General features: G+C 41.8%; 1 protein-coding gene across 1 annotated transcript in view; it reads left to right on the forward strand.

Moving 5' to 3' along the window:
* Positions 1–19140, forward strand: part of Dpt (dermatopontin) — a 30487-nt gene extending 11347 nt beyond the window's left edge. The window contains exons 2-4 of the mRNA XM_004658811.3: positions 3126–3251; positions 14468–14575; positions 18012–19140. Coding sequence (XP_004658868.2) covers positions 3126–3251; positions 14468–14575; positions 18012–18078 — 301 coding nt within the window. The 3' untranslated portion in view covers positions 18079–19140. The remainder of the gene's footprint in view (positions 1–3125; positions 3252–14467; positions 14576–18011) is intronic.
* Positions 19141–20364: the final 1224 nt, after the last annotated feature.

The raw sequence follows: 20364 nt of genomic DNA on the forward strand, positions 1-20364 counted from the left end.
ACGAATGGCATATAAGCATCTAAAAAAATGTTCTACGTCACTAGTCATCAGGGAAATGCAGATTAAAACTACATTGAGATTCCATCTCACTCCTGTCAGATTGGCCACCATCATGAAAACAAATGATCATAAATGTTGGTGGGGATGTGGAAAAACAGGAACCCTTCTGCACTGCTGGTGGGAATGCAATCTGGTCCAGCCATTGTGGAAAACAGTGTGGAGGTTCCTAAAGCAGCTAGAGATTGATCTACCATATGACCCAGCTATAGCGCTCCTAGGCATATATCCAAAGGACTCATCTCATTTCCTTAGAAGTACATGCTCAACCATGTTTATTGCTGCTCAATTTATAATAGCTGGGAAATGGAACCAGCCTAGATGTCCCTCAACAGATGAGTGGATAATGAAGATGTGGTACATTTATACAATGGAGTTCTACTCAGCGGTAAAGAAAAATGAAGTTATGAAATTTGCAGAAAAATGGATGGACCTGGAAAGGATTATACTAAGTCAGGTAACCCAGGCCCAGAAAGCCAAGCGCCACATGTTCTCTCTCATATGTGGATCCTAGCTACAGATGACTGGGCTTCTGCGTGAGAATGAAAATACTTAGTAGCAGAGGCCAGTAAGTTGAAAAGGAGACATAAAGGGTGGAGAAAGGAAGGGAGGAGGATACTTAATAGGTTGATATTGTATATATGTAATTACAATGATTGTAATGGGGAGGTAATATGATGGAGAATGGAATTTCAAACGGGAAAGTGTGGGGGTGGGGAGGGAGGGAATTACCATGGGATATATTTTATAATCATGGAAAATGTTAATAAAAATTAAAAAAAAAATAAGAGAGACTGATTCAGAGGGGGAAGGGATATGATGGAGAGTGGAGTTGTGAAGGGTAATGTGAGAGGAGAGGGAATTACCAAGGTTTATTGTCTATAGTTATAGAAGTTGTCAATAAAAAAATTAAATAAATTAAAAAAAAAAGAACTATGAATCCATGAAATAGGTCAGCTTCTCCCTCTACAATTATTTTATTTAAGGAACTTCCATGGGAACTCTTTCTCCTAGAAGCATCTTGAGTGTACAAGACAAACCAAAACAGTGGAATAAGAGTCCTAGGGAAACTATAGTCCAGCTGGGGTATGAGAGGGATTGGTCATAGAGGAAGGCAGCCTCTTAGTGATGGCAAGACAAAAAGCCACAGTATGCTGTATCTCCTCCCTCCAGATAGAGTAGAGCTTTCTTATGATTTGCCTATGGAAGTTTTTTCTCCCCAGTATTGCTAGGAATTGAGATGAAATAGATTAACCTGTAAGATCCCTTTCCACCATACTGAAACAGTAGTAGTCCATTCCAATTGTGTGGCTTCCTGAAATATGTCAGGCAAAAGTGGACTCTTAATGAGATGCAATCAATCTGCATTATTGATCTGCTTTTACCAAGCGCTCGAGTCTTCCTATTCTTCTTGTAAGTCCTGAGAGCAAAGTTGATCAAGTATGAAGCCCTCAATTCTTCTCTTAACATAGTGCCAGCAATAAAACAGAATAGCAACAAAGTATAAGTTGTTGAATGGGTAAATGGATGAACAAATAAATGTATATGTATATGAACATGTGCATGAATAAATAGATAAATAAAAAATGAGTGAGCTAGCATGTTCATCTCCAGCAATGAGAGAGTATAAAATGAAACATAGGCATCAATAGTGTTACAGTTTGTTGTCACCCTTCAGAGGCAGCACAGGATATTTATTTCCACTTTATTATATTTTCTAGAAGTGTATCTTTACTTTGAAAACAGGTTGCTCAAGCAATCATCGGACTATGTAACATAATCACAAGAAGGGACAAACAGTGGCATAAGTGCTTAAGAAACAGATGTAGCTGAAGACCTGCTTTGGAGGACTTGTGCTATGGTCTGACTATGTCCTCCAATGTCCATGCCTTGTGAACTTAATCCACAAATTCATATGTTGGTGGCATGTGGAAGTATGTTCTTTGGGAGGTAACAGAAATAGATGAGAGGCCCCATGACAGTATTTGTGGCTCTATGAGATGAGGAAGAAAGACTCAAACTGGCACATTTGCTCTGTCTTGCCATGCAGTGCCCCACCCCCCGCTGCCCTTGTTATGATGCATCAAGCAGGTCCTCACCAGACGTGAACGCTACACGGTAGGACTCCCCTGCCTCCAGAGCTGTGATATAAATAATCCTCCATGCTTTATCTGTTATAGGAAAGTTTGGGAAAAGTCATAGTCTGCATAAGATGAGAAAAAAATAAATAAATGGAGTACTTGGCATCCAGCAGAACCTACAGACCCTTCAAGCAGTGTGGGATTTGAGGAGGGAAGCAGGAAGTATGGGAGCCGTGACAAAAGGAGAAATGACGGTTGTTCTAAGCCAACACTTAGGTCAGACCTTAAAGGTCAGAGGGGCCATTGTTCAACAATCTCTCCAACAGCAGCACAGATGGAGTGAAAATGGAACATTCTTCTGCACTGGGGACAGAGTGGAGGTGACCAGAGTTCAGGAATGAAGACAGGTCAGGAAGAGATTCCAAGAAAGGATTCAGTTAGCCTTTGGGTACTTTGGAAGGAGTTTCTCTAAACACCAGGACCATGTGCAAGCACAGGTGGTAGAATTTGGAAGCCTGCCTAATGGGTGGTCAAATGAATCCTGAATAAGCTTCCCTATGGGGTTACCCTGGACAGTCACCAATCTGAGATTTTTCTTAGGTAGGGGGACAACAAAATGTGTACTTGAAGTTCATCAGTTCACACTTCTTTTCATCTGCTATCTTAAATTCAAATAAAATCATGTATGGTATCTCCTCTTTTAAATGGCATGAGTAATATACAATCCTGAATCTGTTAAAACTCATAATCATTCTTTTACATATTCTTTCATCTAATTACATATTCATAGAAGTACATCAGGACCAGTGTGCCCAAAACTTTCTTTAATTGAAAGATTTTAAGTAATTTGAACTTTTGTGTAAGCAGATCATTTCTATAATACAACAAAATCTATTCATTGTATAAAATGGAATAACTTGGTGGGACTGTAGGTCAGTAAGAATGTGTAACTTTATATATCACCATTCTTGGGATTCTTCTCTTCAGGTACCAGACATGCTCCAACAATGGACTGGTGGCCGGGTTCCAGAGCCGCTACTTCGAGTCCGTGCTGGATCGGGAGTGGCAATTTTACTGCTGTCGCTACAGCAAGAGGTGCCCCTATTCATGCTGGTGAGTCTGGGAGCCAAACCCATCTCATAACTACTGGGGCTGGAGGGGAGCCTAGGATTCTGTGGTCCATGTTTCTGGGTTTAAATAAGCCTGAGCTTTCTGTAAAAAACCAGTTTGGAAAGTGGTAGCTAGTATATGTATGAGGGTAAGTGACAGAAGGAGAATATTCACACGGGAAAAGACCTTCTAGGTTCTCTAAGCCACTCTTAGACTCAGAATAGTGGGGTAAGGTAGTGACTGGCCAACATGCCCAGCTCTTTCCTAGGGATGCTCAGCCCTCTTTCACCCCCCTACCCCTACCCTCACCCTACCCTCACTGTAAGTGCTGTGTCCCTAACAAGTCACGTTTACTTCTCTCAAACTTCTTTTTACTTCTCAATGCAGCATTTAAAATTACAGTGAAGTTCATTATGTCTCTATAATTTTTAAAAACCTGGTGACAATGATAGAGCATGTCATCAGGGATGAATATATACATAGCATGTCTATGTAAAAGTTCACAAAAAAAATTCCAGGAGCCTTCAGATTTCCCAAGGCCACTCATGGGCACAGTGCCAAGAAGCCCTTGATTGCAGGTTAAAATCCCTAGGACTGTTAGATGTCTGATGTTGCTGTGAACCCTCACAGTGTCCTCATTCCTGATCACATTAGCAAAAGGGTGATTTAGATGCCAGAACTCCTTGTAAAGAAGAATGTTGGGTTCTCTAGAGGAATAGTACTCATAGAATGAATATGTGTTATAAAAGAGATTTATTAGATTGATTTACAGGACATGGGAATGGCAGTCCAACAATGGCTGTCTTTAAACCACAGAGTCCAAGAACCCGGTAGCTGCTCAGTTTATGTGTCTGGATGCCTCAGCATTCACAATCTTGCACTGCAGGCCTGGAGGATTCCTGGAGAGCTGCCCATCTCCAGTCCACAGTGGACGGCTGAAGAAGCTTGGCTCCTGTGTCCACGGGATGGCAGCATCAGGGTAGACACACTCACCAGCAAGTAGCAAGAGCAGCCTCAGACACCCGGAGGCCCAGGAGAGGATAACGCTCTCCCTTTGCCTTCCACAAATGCCCCTAGACCAACACTAACACCACATTTTAACTTGTGTGGTTACCTCTCCCACCTACACTTTGAGGGTCTGAAGCATCAAGAACCCATTGATCTTTGGAAACCTATGTCCTGCATAGTGCTTGTATCTTTTTATGAAGGTGGTGTGGTGGTATAGTGCTGAGGACTGAACCTGGGAAGAAGACTTTTTGTTATTTTATTTTCTTATAGTGCTGAAGATCAGACCCAGGACACTGTACTTTTTGTTTATTTGTTTCTGAGGTAGAATCTCGCTCTAGCTCAGGCTGACCTGGAATTCACTTGGTGTTCTCAGGGTGGCCTTGAACTCACAGAGATCCTCCTACCTCTGCCTCCTGAGTGCTGGGATTAAAGGTGTATGCCACCACACCCAGCCAGTATCTTCTTAACAACTGTCGCATGCAGTAAATGATTCTGGAGGGCACAAAGAGGAAGATAAGGTTGCTCAGAAACTAAGTTTTTCTTAGCTTAATAATAGGTTCTTAAATTCTCTATCCCCAACCTCCCACCTCTGCCTTAAAATAAGAGCTCTGTATAAGAAGAGATCTTTGTACTAATGTATACCAAGCCCTTTAAAAATAATGTCAGTTATATATCAGGGACTCATATTTGTTCAATAGATGCAGACTTCTAGTTGGTTGTGAGGATTAAATAAGATAGCCTGTGAGCAGCTCTGCTTCTGACTGGGATCACACAGAGCTGGCCTGGCTTACACAGAGTCCCCTTCACCCTCCCACTGCAGTCTCCTCACCAACCAACAGGCCTTTCAAGGGCAGATACTGCCAAGAAGCACCCAGGAGGGGCCAGTTCGCCTTACAAGAAGCAGAACTTGTGACCTGAGTTGGATAGGCAGAGAAACAGGAAACACATCCACTTGGACAATCTTTCATGAGCGCACTGACTCATTCTTTCCCAGGCAGAGGAGTGAGCTGGGACAGCCACATTCCCCATCACAGCAAGCAAGCCCAAGGCCTCTGCCAAGATGGAGAGAGCCTGTGGTGTCTATGGCCAGACGGTCATGGCTGCTGCCTGGGGTCCTGGACAAACAGAACAACATGAACTGGGCTGAGGGCCCAGGGCTTTCAGCAATCACGGAGATGAGAGCCTGAGGCTCACGGATTTTAGAGAAGCTGACAGACAGCAGAGGTAGAAGATAAATGCTGGATGAAAGGAGGGAGCATCTAAATCTTGCATAATTCCTATAAACTGTGGAGTTCTGAGATGTGTGTCAGCACTCTAAGCATTGACACTTGAAGTTTACCCTGTCTGTTTGGATGCTGCGGCTGAAAAAGAGAGGTCTTTATGTCTCACATTTTGGTTTTGTCCTAATGATGCCTCAAATGCCGATGTTTAGCCCAAGGCAGGCCCTAGGCTCTTTCTGCCTCCTCAAAAATGCCAGTTCTTTCCTCTCATATACTTTAGAAATTACTTCCAAAACTTTCATCAGATGCAGGTCATTGATTAGAACTAAGAATTTAATGAGGATAGAATGACGTATGCAAGAGCAGGGAATCACAGTTAACAATGGTCAAAGTGAGATGAGCAGCTTTTCTTGAGTTGACAGAGACATTCAGCTCTTGTAAAATTTGCCCCAATCCTTGGCTTTTAATGAACTCCAATCCCTATTCTCATTCCCAAACCATTCATCCTCCCTCACTCCACCTCACACCACATCCAAATACATCATCAGTGTTGGTCAGAATCACAGAGAGGGAAAAGAGAGAACTCCAAAGACATGTCAAGTTCAATTTGAATCACATCTTACAATTGTGTGCTTCAACTCGGTTAGCCTACACGCAATGCTGTGGTGTTAGAACTGAGAGTGAGCTTGGTGGCCAAAGGAAACAATACTCTTCCAGAGCGGACCTGGGAGAAGTGGCACAACAACCAGACACACTAAGCAGCGTGGCATCCAGCATAGGACTCATTGCCCCTTGGGTGTCTAGACATTTTAGTGGCATCCTTGAATTGCCTGTGCCAAGATGATTTATTATATCTTTCTAAATTAAATGACGTCCCTAGGGTACAAATTAGATCTTGCTTCTTCAGAACCATAGCATATTGCCTGGCACAAAGCAGACCCTTAGAAAATTTGCGAAATGAATAACTGCATGTTGCAGACACTTAGAAACAATAACAACAATGGTTTAACTTGACATTGTTATGGTGATTTTTTATAGCTGATAAAGACCTTTTTTGTGCACATTATTTCAACAACTTCACAGTGGGATGTGAGAGCTATATTCTCCTATTTACTCAGTGAAATAGTGATGACTCCTCTGTTTGAAACTTTCTCTTACATCACTTTAACCAGCTTGAGTTACCTCCTAGGAAACTAGACCCATGTGGCTGGGGGAGGGGGACACTTTCCCTTCCTACTTTGTTTTTATTTGTATTTGTTTCAGGACAAAGGCTTACTGGCTAGCCTGGACTCCTTATTTAGACCAGGCTGGCCTTAAATTTGTAGGACCTTTCCTGTCTCTGCCTTCCCAGTGCTCAAATTACAGGCATGTGCCACCATCGTAACTCCTCTCTTACTTGGAAGCCATTCTGCAGAACACTGTTTAAAACTAGCTAAGTGAATGTCTGGCATCTCTGTACTTGTGAGAATTTATAGCTTTAGAAATATCACCACTCCGGGCTGGAAAAAACAAATCATCGTCAGCTCCCAGAGGAGTGTGGGATTTATTTGTTTGGTGGCAACGAAGGGGCTGCTGTCACTCTGGTGCGCACAGTTGCTCGTTGGATATTACAGCATCACTGAACTCTGGCGAGGAAATGAATTCCTGGTAGATGCAGACATGTTGTTACTAAACGATTCCCACTGGACTGGATGGATATGTAAATTGTGCACATATTTATTCAGATAGGAGAATTCAAGTTCTTAGTCCAGTGGTCTGCAAACCACAAACACATGTTACTAAGGAAGCCACAGCCCTTCAGAGAACATCTACTCTCATTGTCTCTCTCCAAACAGCTGCAACTACTGCAGGACGCAGACCAGACTACACTGGCTGAGTAGAAACTGTCCCAGCGATGGATGGTTTTGAGTTGAGCAACTCTTCTTTGTTTTCCCTTCTCTCTCTATGTAATTCTTTCCCACTTCTATGATCTTTCAGGAGGATTGGTGAATAATCTATTTCTGCATGGTCATCATTGGCTTAGATGATCTTTATATCACCTACCACCCTTGGGTTTCCATGGCGATCGGACTTTGAACTCTTCACTCTTGCCTGCCTTTCCCTCTCTCTGTGCTTAGGTTGTAAGGCAGGGAGTGGCTTTCTTTTCTTGATTTTTTTTAAAATTTTTGTTTTGATTTTTATTTATTTATTTGAGAGTGACAGACAGAGAGAAAGAGGGAGAGAGAGAGAGAGAGAGAATGGGCATGCGAGAGCCACCAGCCACTGCAAATGAACTCCAGATGCATGTGCCCCCTTGTGCATCTGGCTAACGTGGGTCCTGGGGAATCGAGCCTTGAACCGGGATCCTTAGGCTTCCCAGGCAAGTGCTTAACCACTAAGCTACCTCTCCAGCCCCTCTTTTTTTGATTTTTGAACAGCTCTAGTTGACAACCATATCAGTTAAGCAGAACATTTATTTCCTAGGTCCTACTGTGAAGGATCTAGTTCATGCTAATCTAACACCTGCCCTGTGGTCCAGATTTGATTTGATTTTTTTTGCATGTATTTGTGTATTTTGCATGTTCATATGTGTGTGGGTGAAGAAGCGTGCACAGGTGTGTATGCGCACATGTGGGTGTGTGTACAACCCCGAGGACAACCTTGGTGTCATCTTCAAGTATTATCCAGGAGCTCAGCAATTAGGCTAGACTGGCTAACTAATAAACTCTAGTAATCCAATGAGTCCACCTCCCCAGTGCTGGGATCACAGGTGCATGCCACCACGCCAGCATGTGCTGCGTCCTGGGTCTTCATGCTTGTAAGGCAAACACTTTACTGACTGAGCTTCTCCCAAGCCCCTGTTGTCCAGGTATTAATACAAGATATGGTGTGTTTGCAAGATACTTTGTCTTGTTTTGCTTTGTCAGGGGCAGCATGCTTTTACAGACCCTTCCACTGGGGTGTCTGTCACCCCACTCCTGGTTGGATATTCTCCTGCAGTATGTTTCCCACAGGTCTGATAAGAAGGGCGGGTTCCACAGGGATTTCTCTGAGCTTCCTGGGAGCTGTTAGTACAGACATGCTCTTATTTTAGGGCTATCAGGCTGGATGCTTTGTTTTATAGGGACACACTGGCTTAGAGTTGGCTGTGTTTGTGCTCCACTAACATCTCCGGCCCTGCTCTGCACACTGCACTAAGCGCTCATCCTGCCAACAGCCCTTCTGAGCCTGAGAACAGCCAACCATCCCTTTCATCAGCTGGAGGGCTGTCGCAATGACCGAACCGTATTTATAACTTTGACAAGTACTTCCTGCCTGCATATGGGAGATGCTTCCCTCTCTGCTCAAACTTCAAAAGCAAACATTTCAGAGATGTGGCTGATTGCCTAAGTCTCAGCTCACCCAAGGCCCAAGCTCTATTTATTAGCTGCTTAGAACAAAGCAAACCTGCCAATTGCAGACCACACATCCATGGCTTCATTCTATCTAACCTGCCTCTCTCTTCTGAACTCCAAGGCCATCATTACTTTTACTCATTCACTAAGTCATTTAACCAGTCAGTCATTGAGTGCACATGGATATAAAATAAGTAACATTCATAGATTTGGGTTAAATTCCTATTAATGACAATGATTATAATAGTTTTATTTATTGACATCTACCCTGCACTTGTGTTAGATCACTTAATCTGATACACAGGTACAATGGTGTTATTGTACAGAGGTTGTAACTTTCTTCAGAGGGATGTACTTGATTCAAACAGGTTTGTCTGCTGCCAAATCCCACACAGTTTATGTAATCCTCAGCCATCCAGGAAGAAAACAAAAGCAACGCAGGTGGACTTCAGGCAATTGCCTCTAGAAGCAAAACAGAGGAAAAAGCAATCACTTTAGGAGGAGGGCTGATGTTGGAGCTATCCTTGCTGATGTGTAGGCCCAGGGTAGTCAGGAGCTAATGTGACTGATGAAAGTCAGCATGACTCAAAACAAATGTGATTGCTAACCAGCCCTTTGCTCGAACAGATAGCTAGAGGCTCAGTTCCAAGGGAGCCATGTGAAAAATGTTCAGGGACATTCTTCTTCTAATTTAAGTCACAGATATCCCTAGAACTGTTTTCCCTGCGTTGTGATACATATCTGAACTGTTTGAAATATAAACCCTCAAATGCCACAGAGGACAGGCACAAACATTTGATATAACTTCCCACGCTCCCAAGTTCCCAGACTGAAGGCTGTCTGTGCAGAGAAGGACACTTGGGTGACTGCAGAGTCCCTGGACATTGGGTAAACCTGGCTAATACCCTATTCTTTTGGGAGAGAAAGCAGATACTTGCTCCTTTGTGATTGCCTTTATTTTATATAATTATTTTTATTATTATGTATTTTACAATATGAACATATTACATATTGATCATTCTCTCTTTGGGTTTTATATTCTTATATTCCCTCTCTCCTGCCCCCATTCCACTGAGGGTCCTCCTCCGTGGTGTTTCTGGTGTTCACTGTGGGCTCATGAATTCACCAGTCATTCTTGGGGGGCAATGTCTCCAGACATACCTTCTTCCCAGCCTGTGATTCTTAACAATCATTCCACCTCCTCTCCCACAATGAACCCTGAGCCTTGGTGGGAGTGCCTTTCTTAACACATAACAACATTTGGATTTTACTATTCCTGTCTTAGAAAAAAATAATCCAAACGGATTCTGATGTAGTGCCTTTGAAGGATGCTAGGGCTTTGACAAAGATGTTTAATCTGAAATATTATTCTTTATTCTCTACATGGGCAGGCCTGTACAGGAGCACTCACATCACAAAAAGACTTGAGTTCACTTAAGGAAACTCTCTTGGGTTGGGGAAATTAGCTCAGTCTGTAAGTAAGGACTTGAGTTTCATCCCCAGTACCCATGTTAATGCTAGATTATGGTAGTGTGTGTTTGTAATCCTAGCACTGGGGAGACAGACAAGAATGGATCCCTGGAGCTTGCTGGCCACTTATCTACTCTTATTGATGAGCTTTAATAAGAAATTCTATCTCAAGAAGAGGTGGACAGCATTCACGAAAATAATACCCAAGGACATCCTCTGGCCTCTGCACACATGGGCACACCTATGTGTGTGCACCCACACACCTACAAATATGCACACACTCCCACATATGCATTCACATATGCACACACAGAGTTGGTTATTTTAGCTAATAAAGTTCTCTATATTGCCCCTAAGTGCTCTAAAAGCATTCATTTCTTACATAAATTGAACAAAGGGAGAGTTACCTTTCCCTTCATCTCGCGAAGCTAAAGGCTTGTTTGATTGTTTTAAGTGTCCTCAAAACTTGTGGCAATATTTGCTATAAAGGGCTTTGCCAAAAAGCTGCCTGAATTTACCTAGTAATCCATAAGAAATCTGAAACCACATTGAATCTGTCACCTCCCATCCTCAGGAAGGTCAACACAGCAATTCATGAAACTTGAGATTCTGTTTCCTTGTAGCTTCTTTCATTTCTTCACAAGTACATATACCTTGTTTCAGTGACTAGGTCTACATGTCTCAATTCCTTTTCTCTGAAGGTCAAAATTATGAAGGCTTTTCATTTATTGGAAGTTTGTGTGAATGTGCATGTGACATGTGTGCATGTATGTGCATGCATATGTGTGTGCAATGTCATAAAGAAATAAATGAGGACACATCTATCTGGCTCAAATATATGCAATCCTGGGCCTATTGAAAGAGAAATTCCTGCCACAGGTGGTATGTGGAGGTTTACTTTCTACCGATGGTTGGATCCATTTCTGCTTCCATGTTTTTAGTTTCACACCATAGGAGTGATTTTCATCAATATCCAACATTCTTCATTATCCTCCTAAAGCCAGGGTTCTGTAAGACAATCTAAACTTGATCTCATGGTTGTATAATGAAACCAAAGCACAACCAACATCATTCAAAGCTAAGCCTGGTTGGAACCAAGATGGAAATGCAGCAATGAGCATGCATCTCACCTTCTCCAGGACATTCTAGAAGTCCACAGGCACCAGCTTCTGTTCCTCCAAAGAGACTTCCTAAACGATGTGTCAGATTGAATGGGTAGGTCCCTGTCTCTTGACTACAAAAAGGCAGTAGTATGAAATCCTTGGCAAAGAAGACATTAAATAAATTGCCTTTCCCCTTTGGAGCATAAGATTTTTTGATGTTTATTTAAAATGGGAGTTTTTCTTTCCCACTCTATTCCAAATGTACTTAACTGTCTAAGTAGTCTGAATGTAATGCACAGGGTCAATAAAAATTAAAATAACCATCGATAACAAACAATCTAGCCCAATTATTTTCAAATAGTCCTGGCAATCATATGTAACCTAAAACACTATTGCTAAATAAAAAATGCTGCCCTAACAGACGTAAAAATGTTTGATAATTAACTTTTATGCATTTTATAAAAATATTTTATACTTAACTTTTATGCATTGTGTCCAACAGTGCTTTCAACATTGTAGAAAATATTTTATATTTCCTAAAAAGAAGGATACTGCCTCCTGAGCCCTTATTTACATGCATATTCTCAGCAATCTCCTCTTTGAGGGGGTAAACTTTAGTACAGCTTTTCCTAGAACTCTCATAGATCACTAACCAGTGGGATCCAAACAAGGCCTGATTAGTCCTTTTATGAAACATTTAACTCTGCTTTCATTAGAAGTAAGAAATGTTTGTTGGTCTCGTTACAACCATAAAATAGGTTTTTATTTCCTTTCATGCATAACATCCATCCACCTCCACTCAGGGTTGGCATCTGTACTAATTATTTCTCTTATGGTGATGAACAAATGCCTAACAGCTTCCAGCAAGAAGAGTTGATTTTGGCTTACAGTTCCTGGGGATATAGCTCATCATGGTGGGGAAGGCATGGTGATAGGAGCCGAGGTAGGGCTAGGCTATAAAACATCAAGGCGTAACCCCAGTGATTTTCTTCCAGTGAGACTCTGCCTCCTTAGAGGTTCCACAATCTTCCCAAACAGTGGCATCAGCTGGGGATCAAATACCCAAATACATGAGCCTATGAGGAACATTTTACATTTAAACCACAACAGCATATAAAAAGACCTAATGAAGGGCTGGAGAGATGGCTTAATGGTTAAGGAGCATCCCTACAAAGCCTAAGGACCCAGGTTCAATACTCCAGGTCCCACATAAGCCAGATGCAAATAGTGGCATATGCGTCTGGAGTTCATTTGCAGGGGCTAGAGGCCCTGGCACATCCATTCTCACTCACTCTCTATCTCTCTCTCCCTCTCACTGTCTCTAATAATAAATAAATAAATCATGAAAAGCCTAATGAAGTCTTAAAAGATAAATCATAGAAGGGCAAGTTAGTAATGTGGACAGAAGAATAATAAAGAGCCAAGAGAGTAGAATTTAAGATTCTAGCTAACTCCTGGTTACTTGGGAAAACCACTGGTCTTGCTCTGTCTAAACACTCCTGGTAAACCCTCCTAGCCGTTCTGGTTTATGAGTCTGTTAAGAGTTCATGACGACAATCTTTCCAATCTTAAAAGAAAGGGCATTATTCTACAGAGGAAGGATATTTCTATTCTTACTACACAATGACCTGGCAAACCCAAATCAAATGAAACTACTGGCTATTACATAAATAGTTCTTCCCAGAATATTCCCTGCAGATGCAGATAAAGACATTGGAAGAAAATAGGTAGGTGGCGTATGCTTAGAAAACTTGTGAGGTGGAGACAGGAGAATCAAAGCCATCCTTAGTGTCAGTGAGTTCAAGGCCAGCTTGGATTATGTTAGAATTATGACAAACAAAAAAAGATTTTGGAGGAGACAGGCATGGTGGCTCACACTTACAATCCCAGCACTCACTTGACAGCCCAAGGTGGGAAGAGCACTGTGAATTCAAAGCCAGCCTGAGCTAGAGTGAGACCCTGTCTCAAAAGAAAAGAAAAAGACTTTGTGAAATCTATTTCCTACTGAAAGACCTATTTAGGTCCTGAATATCCCAAGTGGCAAAAAGTTTGTGAGAACCAGTGGATTCTAAATTTACTCAAGGATGAATCACAATGAGGCAACTCAAAGGGAGATCCAGGATTGACTCATTCTTGGAGTAAAAGAAGAAAAAAAGGGAAAGATGAGAAGGGAGAGGAAGAGAAAGGAGAAGGGAAAAGAGGAGGAAGAAACAAATAGCTTTTGATAATTTTACACAAACCATGTACAGTTATATTACACATAATTTTATTAGTTACAATGACAAATCTATAAGGCAGTTTTCATTCTTTTATAGGTCAGGAAACAGATTAAGTGACTCTCCTAAAATCAATTGTTTGTTCAAAAAATATTTGCTATGTACCAGGAACTACTTTAACTGCCAGGGAAATACTGGTGGGCAAAAAGTTCCACATTTGTGCATCTTATACTTTGGTTAAATATTTTGAATATCATCACTGTTATTATTATTATGATTCATAATAAGAAGACATATTAAACTATTAGATAATATATAAATGCATATGTATTTGAAAGTTCTTATACACATGAATTTATCTTTAGTGCATGCAATATATTTCCTGTCCTATTTTCTTTCTTTTTTTTTTTTAAAAAAAAAGAGTAAAATCTGGGCTAGAGTGAAACCCTATCTTGGGGGAAAAAAAGCACCAATCAAAATCACTTGAATTGATTTTATGATTTAATAAAGTCATCATCCACAGTTTAAATCATTGTCCTAATTTACTTTAATCAAATGGAAACAAAATTGATATTATTTAATATTTCTCCAAAGCCTGGGCATTTGTCTATATATTTTTCAGTGTATAGATTATGAGTCAGGACAAAAGACAATGAGCAGTAAAAGAGTTCTGTCCGGAACACAGGATGGCCTGGGAGAGATCATCTAACTCCACTTTGGACCTCCCACAATATTCATGCTTCATGGTGTTCACAGTATGCCTTCTGCTTGCTCCATGAACAATAACACATTTGATCTTTTTCTCCACCCTTTGTTCTCTCCACATAGGCTAACAACAGAGTACCCAGGCCACTATGGGGAAGAGATGGACATGATTTCCTATAACTATGACTACTATATCCGAGGGGCAACAACCACTTTCTCTGCCGTGGAAAGGTGAGAAGAGTCAGGTGTCCTGCTCCATGGATCTTCCACCCATTCTTACTTGAGCCAGAGTCTTTTTGACCTTGGAACTTGCTGATTTTTGAGTCTCAACAATTCTCTGGCTTCTACTCCCCATAGAACTGGAATTACAGAAGTACATGGCCCAGCTGTTTACGTGCATTCTGGGGTTTGACCTGGAGTGATCGCTCAGTCCTCATGAGGCCTTTATGCTTGCACAGGAAGTGCTCTTAACCATTGAGCGACCTTTCCAGCCCAGTCTATACATGTTTTTAAAGACACAAAGTAGTGTTAGAAAAGTACAATGTGTTTCAGGCTCCGTGAATAAAAAAGAACGTATGTGTATCAAAGGAGAGCATCTGAGATTTCACACAGAACTTATTTTTACCTTAGATATAATTTCAATTAGCTCAGTTATCTATTTTCTAGAAGCAGCAGTTTAGAAAGAGAATAGCACTTATAATAAACTCATTTCAATGAGGAAAAATATTTGGGTGACATAATATATACAACAAATGATATTTAAGAAATGAAGAAAAAGATGCAAAAGACATGGAAATCTAGTAGCATTTATTTATCAGGGACGTGTCCCCAGAGGGTCAAACACAGTAGCAGTATGACAGTACAAAAGACGTCTCCAGATCAAAAGGGAAATTGATTCTCTGTTTTCTGGTGGAATTTTTTTCAAAAGTAAAATAAGATTTTAAAATATTGGGAGTAAAACAGTACAAAAAAAAAAAAAGAGAATGTTACACCAAATTAAGATATAATAAGTATATACATAGCAGCTAAAATGGCCATTATTGTTTTGGAAATTCTCAGGATTTTCTCAATATCTCAATTGTCAATCATGGACGATTGAGATATCAAGTCTCTGAATTGGTTTAAAGTGAATCCTGTCTTCTCCCCATCAAAATAAAATGAAATAAGCATGCACTACCCATGAAATTTTGCTATCGTCCCTAACATTTTTCAATTCTTCCGACAAAGGTATGCTCTTTGTCACTTCCCGCAGAAACACCACCAGAGCCAGAGTTTTCCCTCCATATATGATGTGTAGTGGCTCCCTTGGAAATGTTTCTTGATCTGTGAACTTTCAACATCTGGGGACAGATAACTTTATGTCACAGGTGCCTGCCCTGTGATTTCAGGTGTTTAAACTATCCATTAAATGCTACTAGCACTCCACCAAGCATTGTGACAAGCAAAACTGTTTGTAGGCATTACCACATATAACTTATGGAGGGAATGTGTCCCCTGGTTCAAAGTTATAGTTCTGAAGGGAAAACAGAGCCTGGTTGAACCTTGTGGTTCTCTTAATACCAAATTTAAATTTTCTTCAATATCAATTAGCTGGCCATTAAAAGAGTAGCATCAGGGCCTGGCCATAATATATTGCTTATTTTTGTTTCTTGGTACATAGATACATATATCTTATTTGCAATAATTAGGTCCATTTGGAAAGCACACATGCTACCACTTTGCTATTCATCTAAATTATAGGAACAAATACCAAAGAACAGCTCACTGCCCTGGGCCTCAAAGATGAATGCTGAGGAACTTCATTCTCAATGCTCAGAACAGACCACCTAAAACAGTACAGTCAGCCTTCCTTGGGCCGTTTGAACAGCATCCCTCCCAGAATGGAGTGGTCAGCCTCTCCCCTCCCCCACCTCCCATTCAGAAGCCAGCCGGATGCAGGCACATCAGCCATAGTGTTTAGAATAAACTGAATCAGAAATGGACCTGGTAGACTGAAAAGGGGGAAGAATAATGTTCAGGCTGAAGGACTCTACTATGCTTTAGAAGAAATTGCATGATTAAATATGGAGAAGCTATTTTTGCCTTTTATTAGGATTATGCAAAGGGCATGACAGTTGTGTCCTCTGGTGGCATTATGATTACCTAGCTAGAGACACCACATGGCATTAAAAAAGGCCAAGATTAGAATCCAGTAAACTTGGAATCTGACACCATCACTTATTCCTTTAAACCAAGACTCTAATTCCTGTGAGCCTGTTTCTTCACCTCCACAGTGAGTCACCGTGAGGACTACTGAGAGAACCTAGTGCAATGCTAGAACGGGGAGACACTCAGACCCGCACAGTTACAACTATAACTGTCTTTGCTAAATGACATTAGGCCACAGGAGAAGAACACAATACATTTTTTTGCTTATTTTTATTTATTTATTTGAGAGTGACTGAGAGAGAAAGAGGCAGAGAGAGAGAGAGAGAGTGAGAGAATTGGCATGTCAGGGCCTCCAGCCACTGCAAACGAACTCCAGATGCATGTGCCCCCTTGTGCATTTGGCTAACGTGGGTCGTGGGGAATCAAGCCTCGAACTGGGGTCCTTAGGCTTCACAGGCAAGCACTTAACTGCTAAGCCATCTCTCCACACCAAGAATGCAATATATTTTTAATATACCTTGTTTTTTTTTCTATTTATTGGGGAGAGAGAGAAAGAGAATGGGAACAACAGGGCCTCTAGCCACTACAAATGAACTCCAGACACATGTGCCACCATATTCATCTGGCTTACATGGGTACTGGGGAATCAAATCTGGGTCCTTAGGCATTGCAGGCAAGCACCTTAGCCACTAAGCCAACTCTGCAGCTCAACTTAACTCCTTTTAATTACATGGTTAAATAAAAAAATATGATCTTGTGTTTAGCAAGGATCATAAATCCATATCATGTATTTTTTAAAAACTAAGTAATGTTGATATCCTCCCAAACCCATCCTACCACTTAAATAAGAGATTCAATTTTTGATGTGCCAGAATGGCAGACATCTGGTTTCACTGCAGGGGGTCCAAGTTGTCCCCTTACTTCACATGTGCTTTCAGAGAACTATATAACACACCTCCTTGAGTCTAGCATCTGATGAATATTTCAGTAAAAAAAGTATTGATGAGGGCTGGAGAGATGGCTTAGCAGTTAAGGCACTTAGTTAGGTCTACGAAGCCTAAGGACCTAGATTTGATTCTCCAGGTGCCATGAAAGCCAGATGCACATGGTAGCACATGCATCTGGAGTTCATTTTCAGTGACTAGAGGCCCAGGGATGGAGAGAGAGCCTTGATGATGGGATATAGATGATGCTTATAAAGATTTCACTCTAGGCCATTCACTTATAAGTCCGAGGTACCTTGGGGGTCAACCATGGGAAGCTAGCTGACCACCAGCACAAACAGGAGCCTTCATATGACCTGTAACCTAGTTGTTCCCTTTAAAAGATGACCTGACTTCATAGATTCATAGGCCCTCTGGGGACTGCATGAAAAAGTTTTCTAAGAACAAAGTGAAGTAAAGTGTCACTTCAGTTCTGAAATCCTGTCAAAAATCCTTCATTGCTCTCCCCCAGCAGTCACCTCCTTTCACTGGGTGGCTGTTCTCACTGATGTCTCTTTCTGGCTTCCTTCCCTCAGGGATCGCCAGTGGAAGTTCATCATGTGCCGAATGACTGATTACGACTGTGAATTTGCAAATGTTTAGGTTTGCCACCTATGGAATCTGGGTGAAGGGAACAGAGGCCAAGAGTCCTGACGGTGTCACACATGTTAATATCCTTAGAACTCCTATTAAGCTCTTACTGCTGCTCTCTTTTCTTGTCCCTGAGCTGCCATGCCAGCTCCCTAGGCATTTCTGACTATCACACTCATGATGAAGCCCACAGCTAAACCAGGTTCTCACTTTCAGCACATTCCACGGCAACCATGTCAGATGCCAGGCAGTGGCTTCTTTGCGTAGCACATATACAGTGTGCATGCCCACAGCCTGCTCGGGAGCCCCTGCCGCGGCCTCACCACTGCTTTCACTATAAACTGAACTTCAAGTTCAGTGTATTGAACTTGGGAGGAAGGGAGAGAAGCAAAGAGGAGGGGGGAGGAAGAGGAAGAGCTTGAGAAGAGCTGTGATGAAAGTTTTCCACACCTAAGTTTGTCTGACACCCAGGGTCCTCACTTGGATGAGACTGCTTTCTGCCATGCACCCCATGCTACCTGTCCATAGGAGCCACACATATACTTAGAAATCTAAGCAAAGATCTCAGGGCTCCAGGAGAAAGGGGGCTTGAAGGAAAAATGGGGAGGTGGAAGGGTTTGAGGACAGAGCTGAAAGACTTCAGGTTGGAGGATTTCCTCAATTCAAAGACACATGCCAGCATACCCCCAAATCATAATGAGTGAAGGAGGCCTGGAGTAAGTGTCTCAAGTAAGATAAAACCAAAAGAAAGATCAAAGGATGGGACTCAGATTAGGGACTAGGAGAGACGAGAAATAGTGACCAACAGACGTGGAAACCGTCTTGAGTTACCAGAGGCTGATATATACCTGGAATTCTTAGCAGGCTGACATATGCCCTGAAGTTGTGGAAGATATGCTGGCAAACTCATCTGGACCAGTCCTGATGTTCTGGGTGGGAAATGCTGCCCCAAAGGTCCACTTCCTTTCTGTGGGCAGCTCAGGTGGCACTAGTTTTCTTCCTCCTGTGACGTTTCTGCCCTAGCAGTTTGTATCCTCTGCCTTACAATTCAAATAAAAGTACCAACATCACTAAGCCACAAAGAGCAAAGGTCAGTTTTTGTTCTCTGCACTCCACTTTCCTGACTATTCTTTGTTCATTATTCTGAAAATGCGATTTAATCTTGTTATTTGTGGCAGGAGATGAGGAAAACAATAATTACAATGACAGGACGTAATAGGGAAATCAGTAAGCATAAAGTGTCCACTTTACCCAAAGATTGGACAAAGGACAGAAGCACATTTCTCTGCCTTTGAATCTAGCTTGATTTTTCCTCAGCATCCTTCAGGAGTCCATGCCCCAATATGACACATGCGATTTTAACCCCAAGAAGCACACATATCTATACACGTGGCTGTTTCTTTTCTGATTAATGCACATTTCCCTCAACTTCTCTCCAGGTATGCCTGGGAGATGAACCAACCAGGCAAAACCCCAGGGGTAAATGTTACTATATACCCCACACAGGCGGTGAAGCTAATGATCTCTACAATGACTACATGTTTCACAGTAAGATTCCAGCCTTGTGAGGGGCAAGACAGAGTTAAGATACCCTCCTCCTCCTTTGTCCTAGCCCTTGAATGCTTTATAATATTGTGATTTTTGCCTATTTCTTCCATTTCATTTCTTCTGCCTCTGTGGCAAATTTAATGTACAGTGAGATGTTCCCAGTGTTATTTTTCACAGAGGGAGCCATTAATATTTTAGTAATCATGACAGTGGTTCAGGATCACAACCAGGAAATGGCCTGAGTTGGGCATGTGGAGCCCAGCTGGAAGGGAGACAAGCAATGCTGATTGGCTGACTTGGCATCCACAGTGGAAACAGGAGGCCGGTGGAGAATGGGGGATAGTGGGAGGAGGGGAGAGGGGGAGCCCTGTGGCTGGGTGTAGCTTTAAGGAGGCTGCAAAGAACACGTGTCAAAGAAAGAACACAGGCACCCCAGTATGAAAAGCCTGTGCCAAATGGAATAAAGGGAGCTCTCAAAAAGAGAAACTTCTCTTGGTATCCACGCCAAGGACAATAACAGGGAAGACACTGTCAACTTGGTCTGAATCTGAATAGCTTACACTGTATATTATCTGTCAATCAGCAATTACTGAGCACCACTGCCTCTTAAGACCCAGGTCTGACAGTTAAGTTCTTCCCTTGTTTTCTTATCACTCCAGTCTTTCTACTAACTTTCCCTCTGTCCTCAATAATGTCAACTCTCTTTTCTAGGCCAACGGTCTAAAATGAGGACATATTTATGTAGGTAAC

Source organism: Jaculus jaculus, chromosome 1 (assembly GCF_020740685.1).
Source record: "Jaculus jaculus isolate mJacJac1 chromosome 1, mJacJac1.mat.Y.cur, whole genome shotgun sequence".
NCBI lineage: Eukaryota > Metazoa > Chordata > Mammalia > Rodentia > Dipodidae > Jaculus > Jaculus jaculus.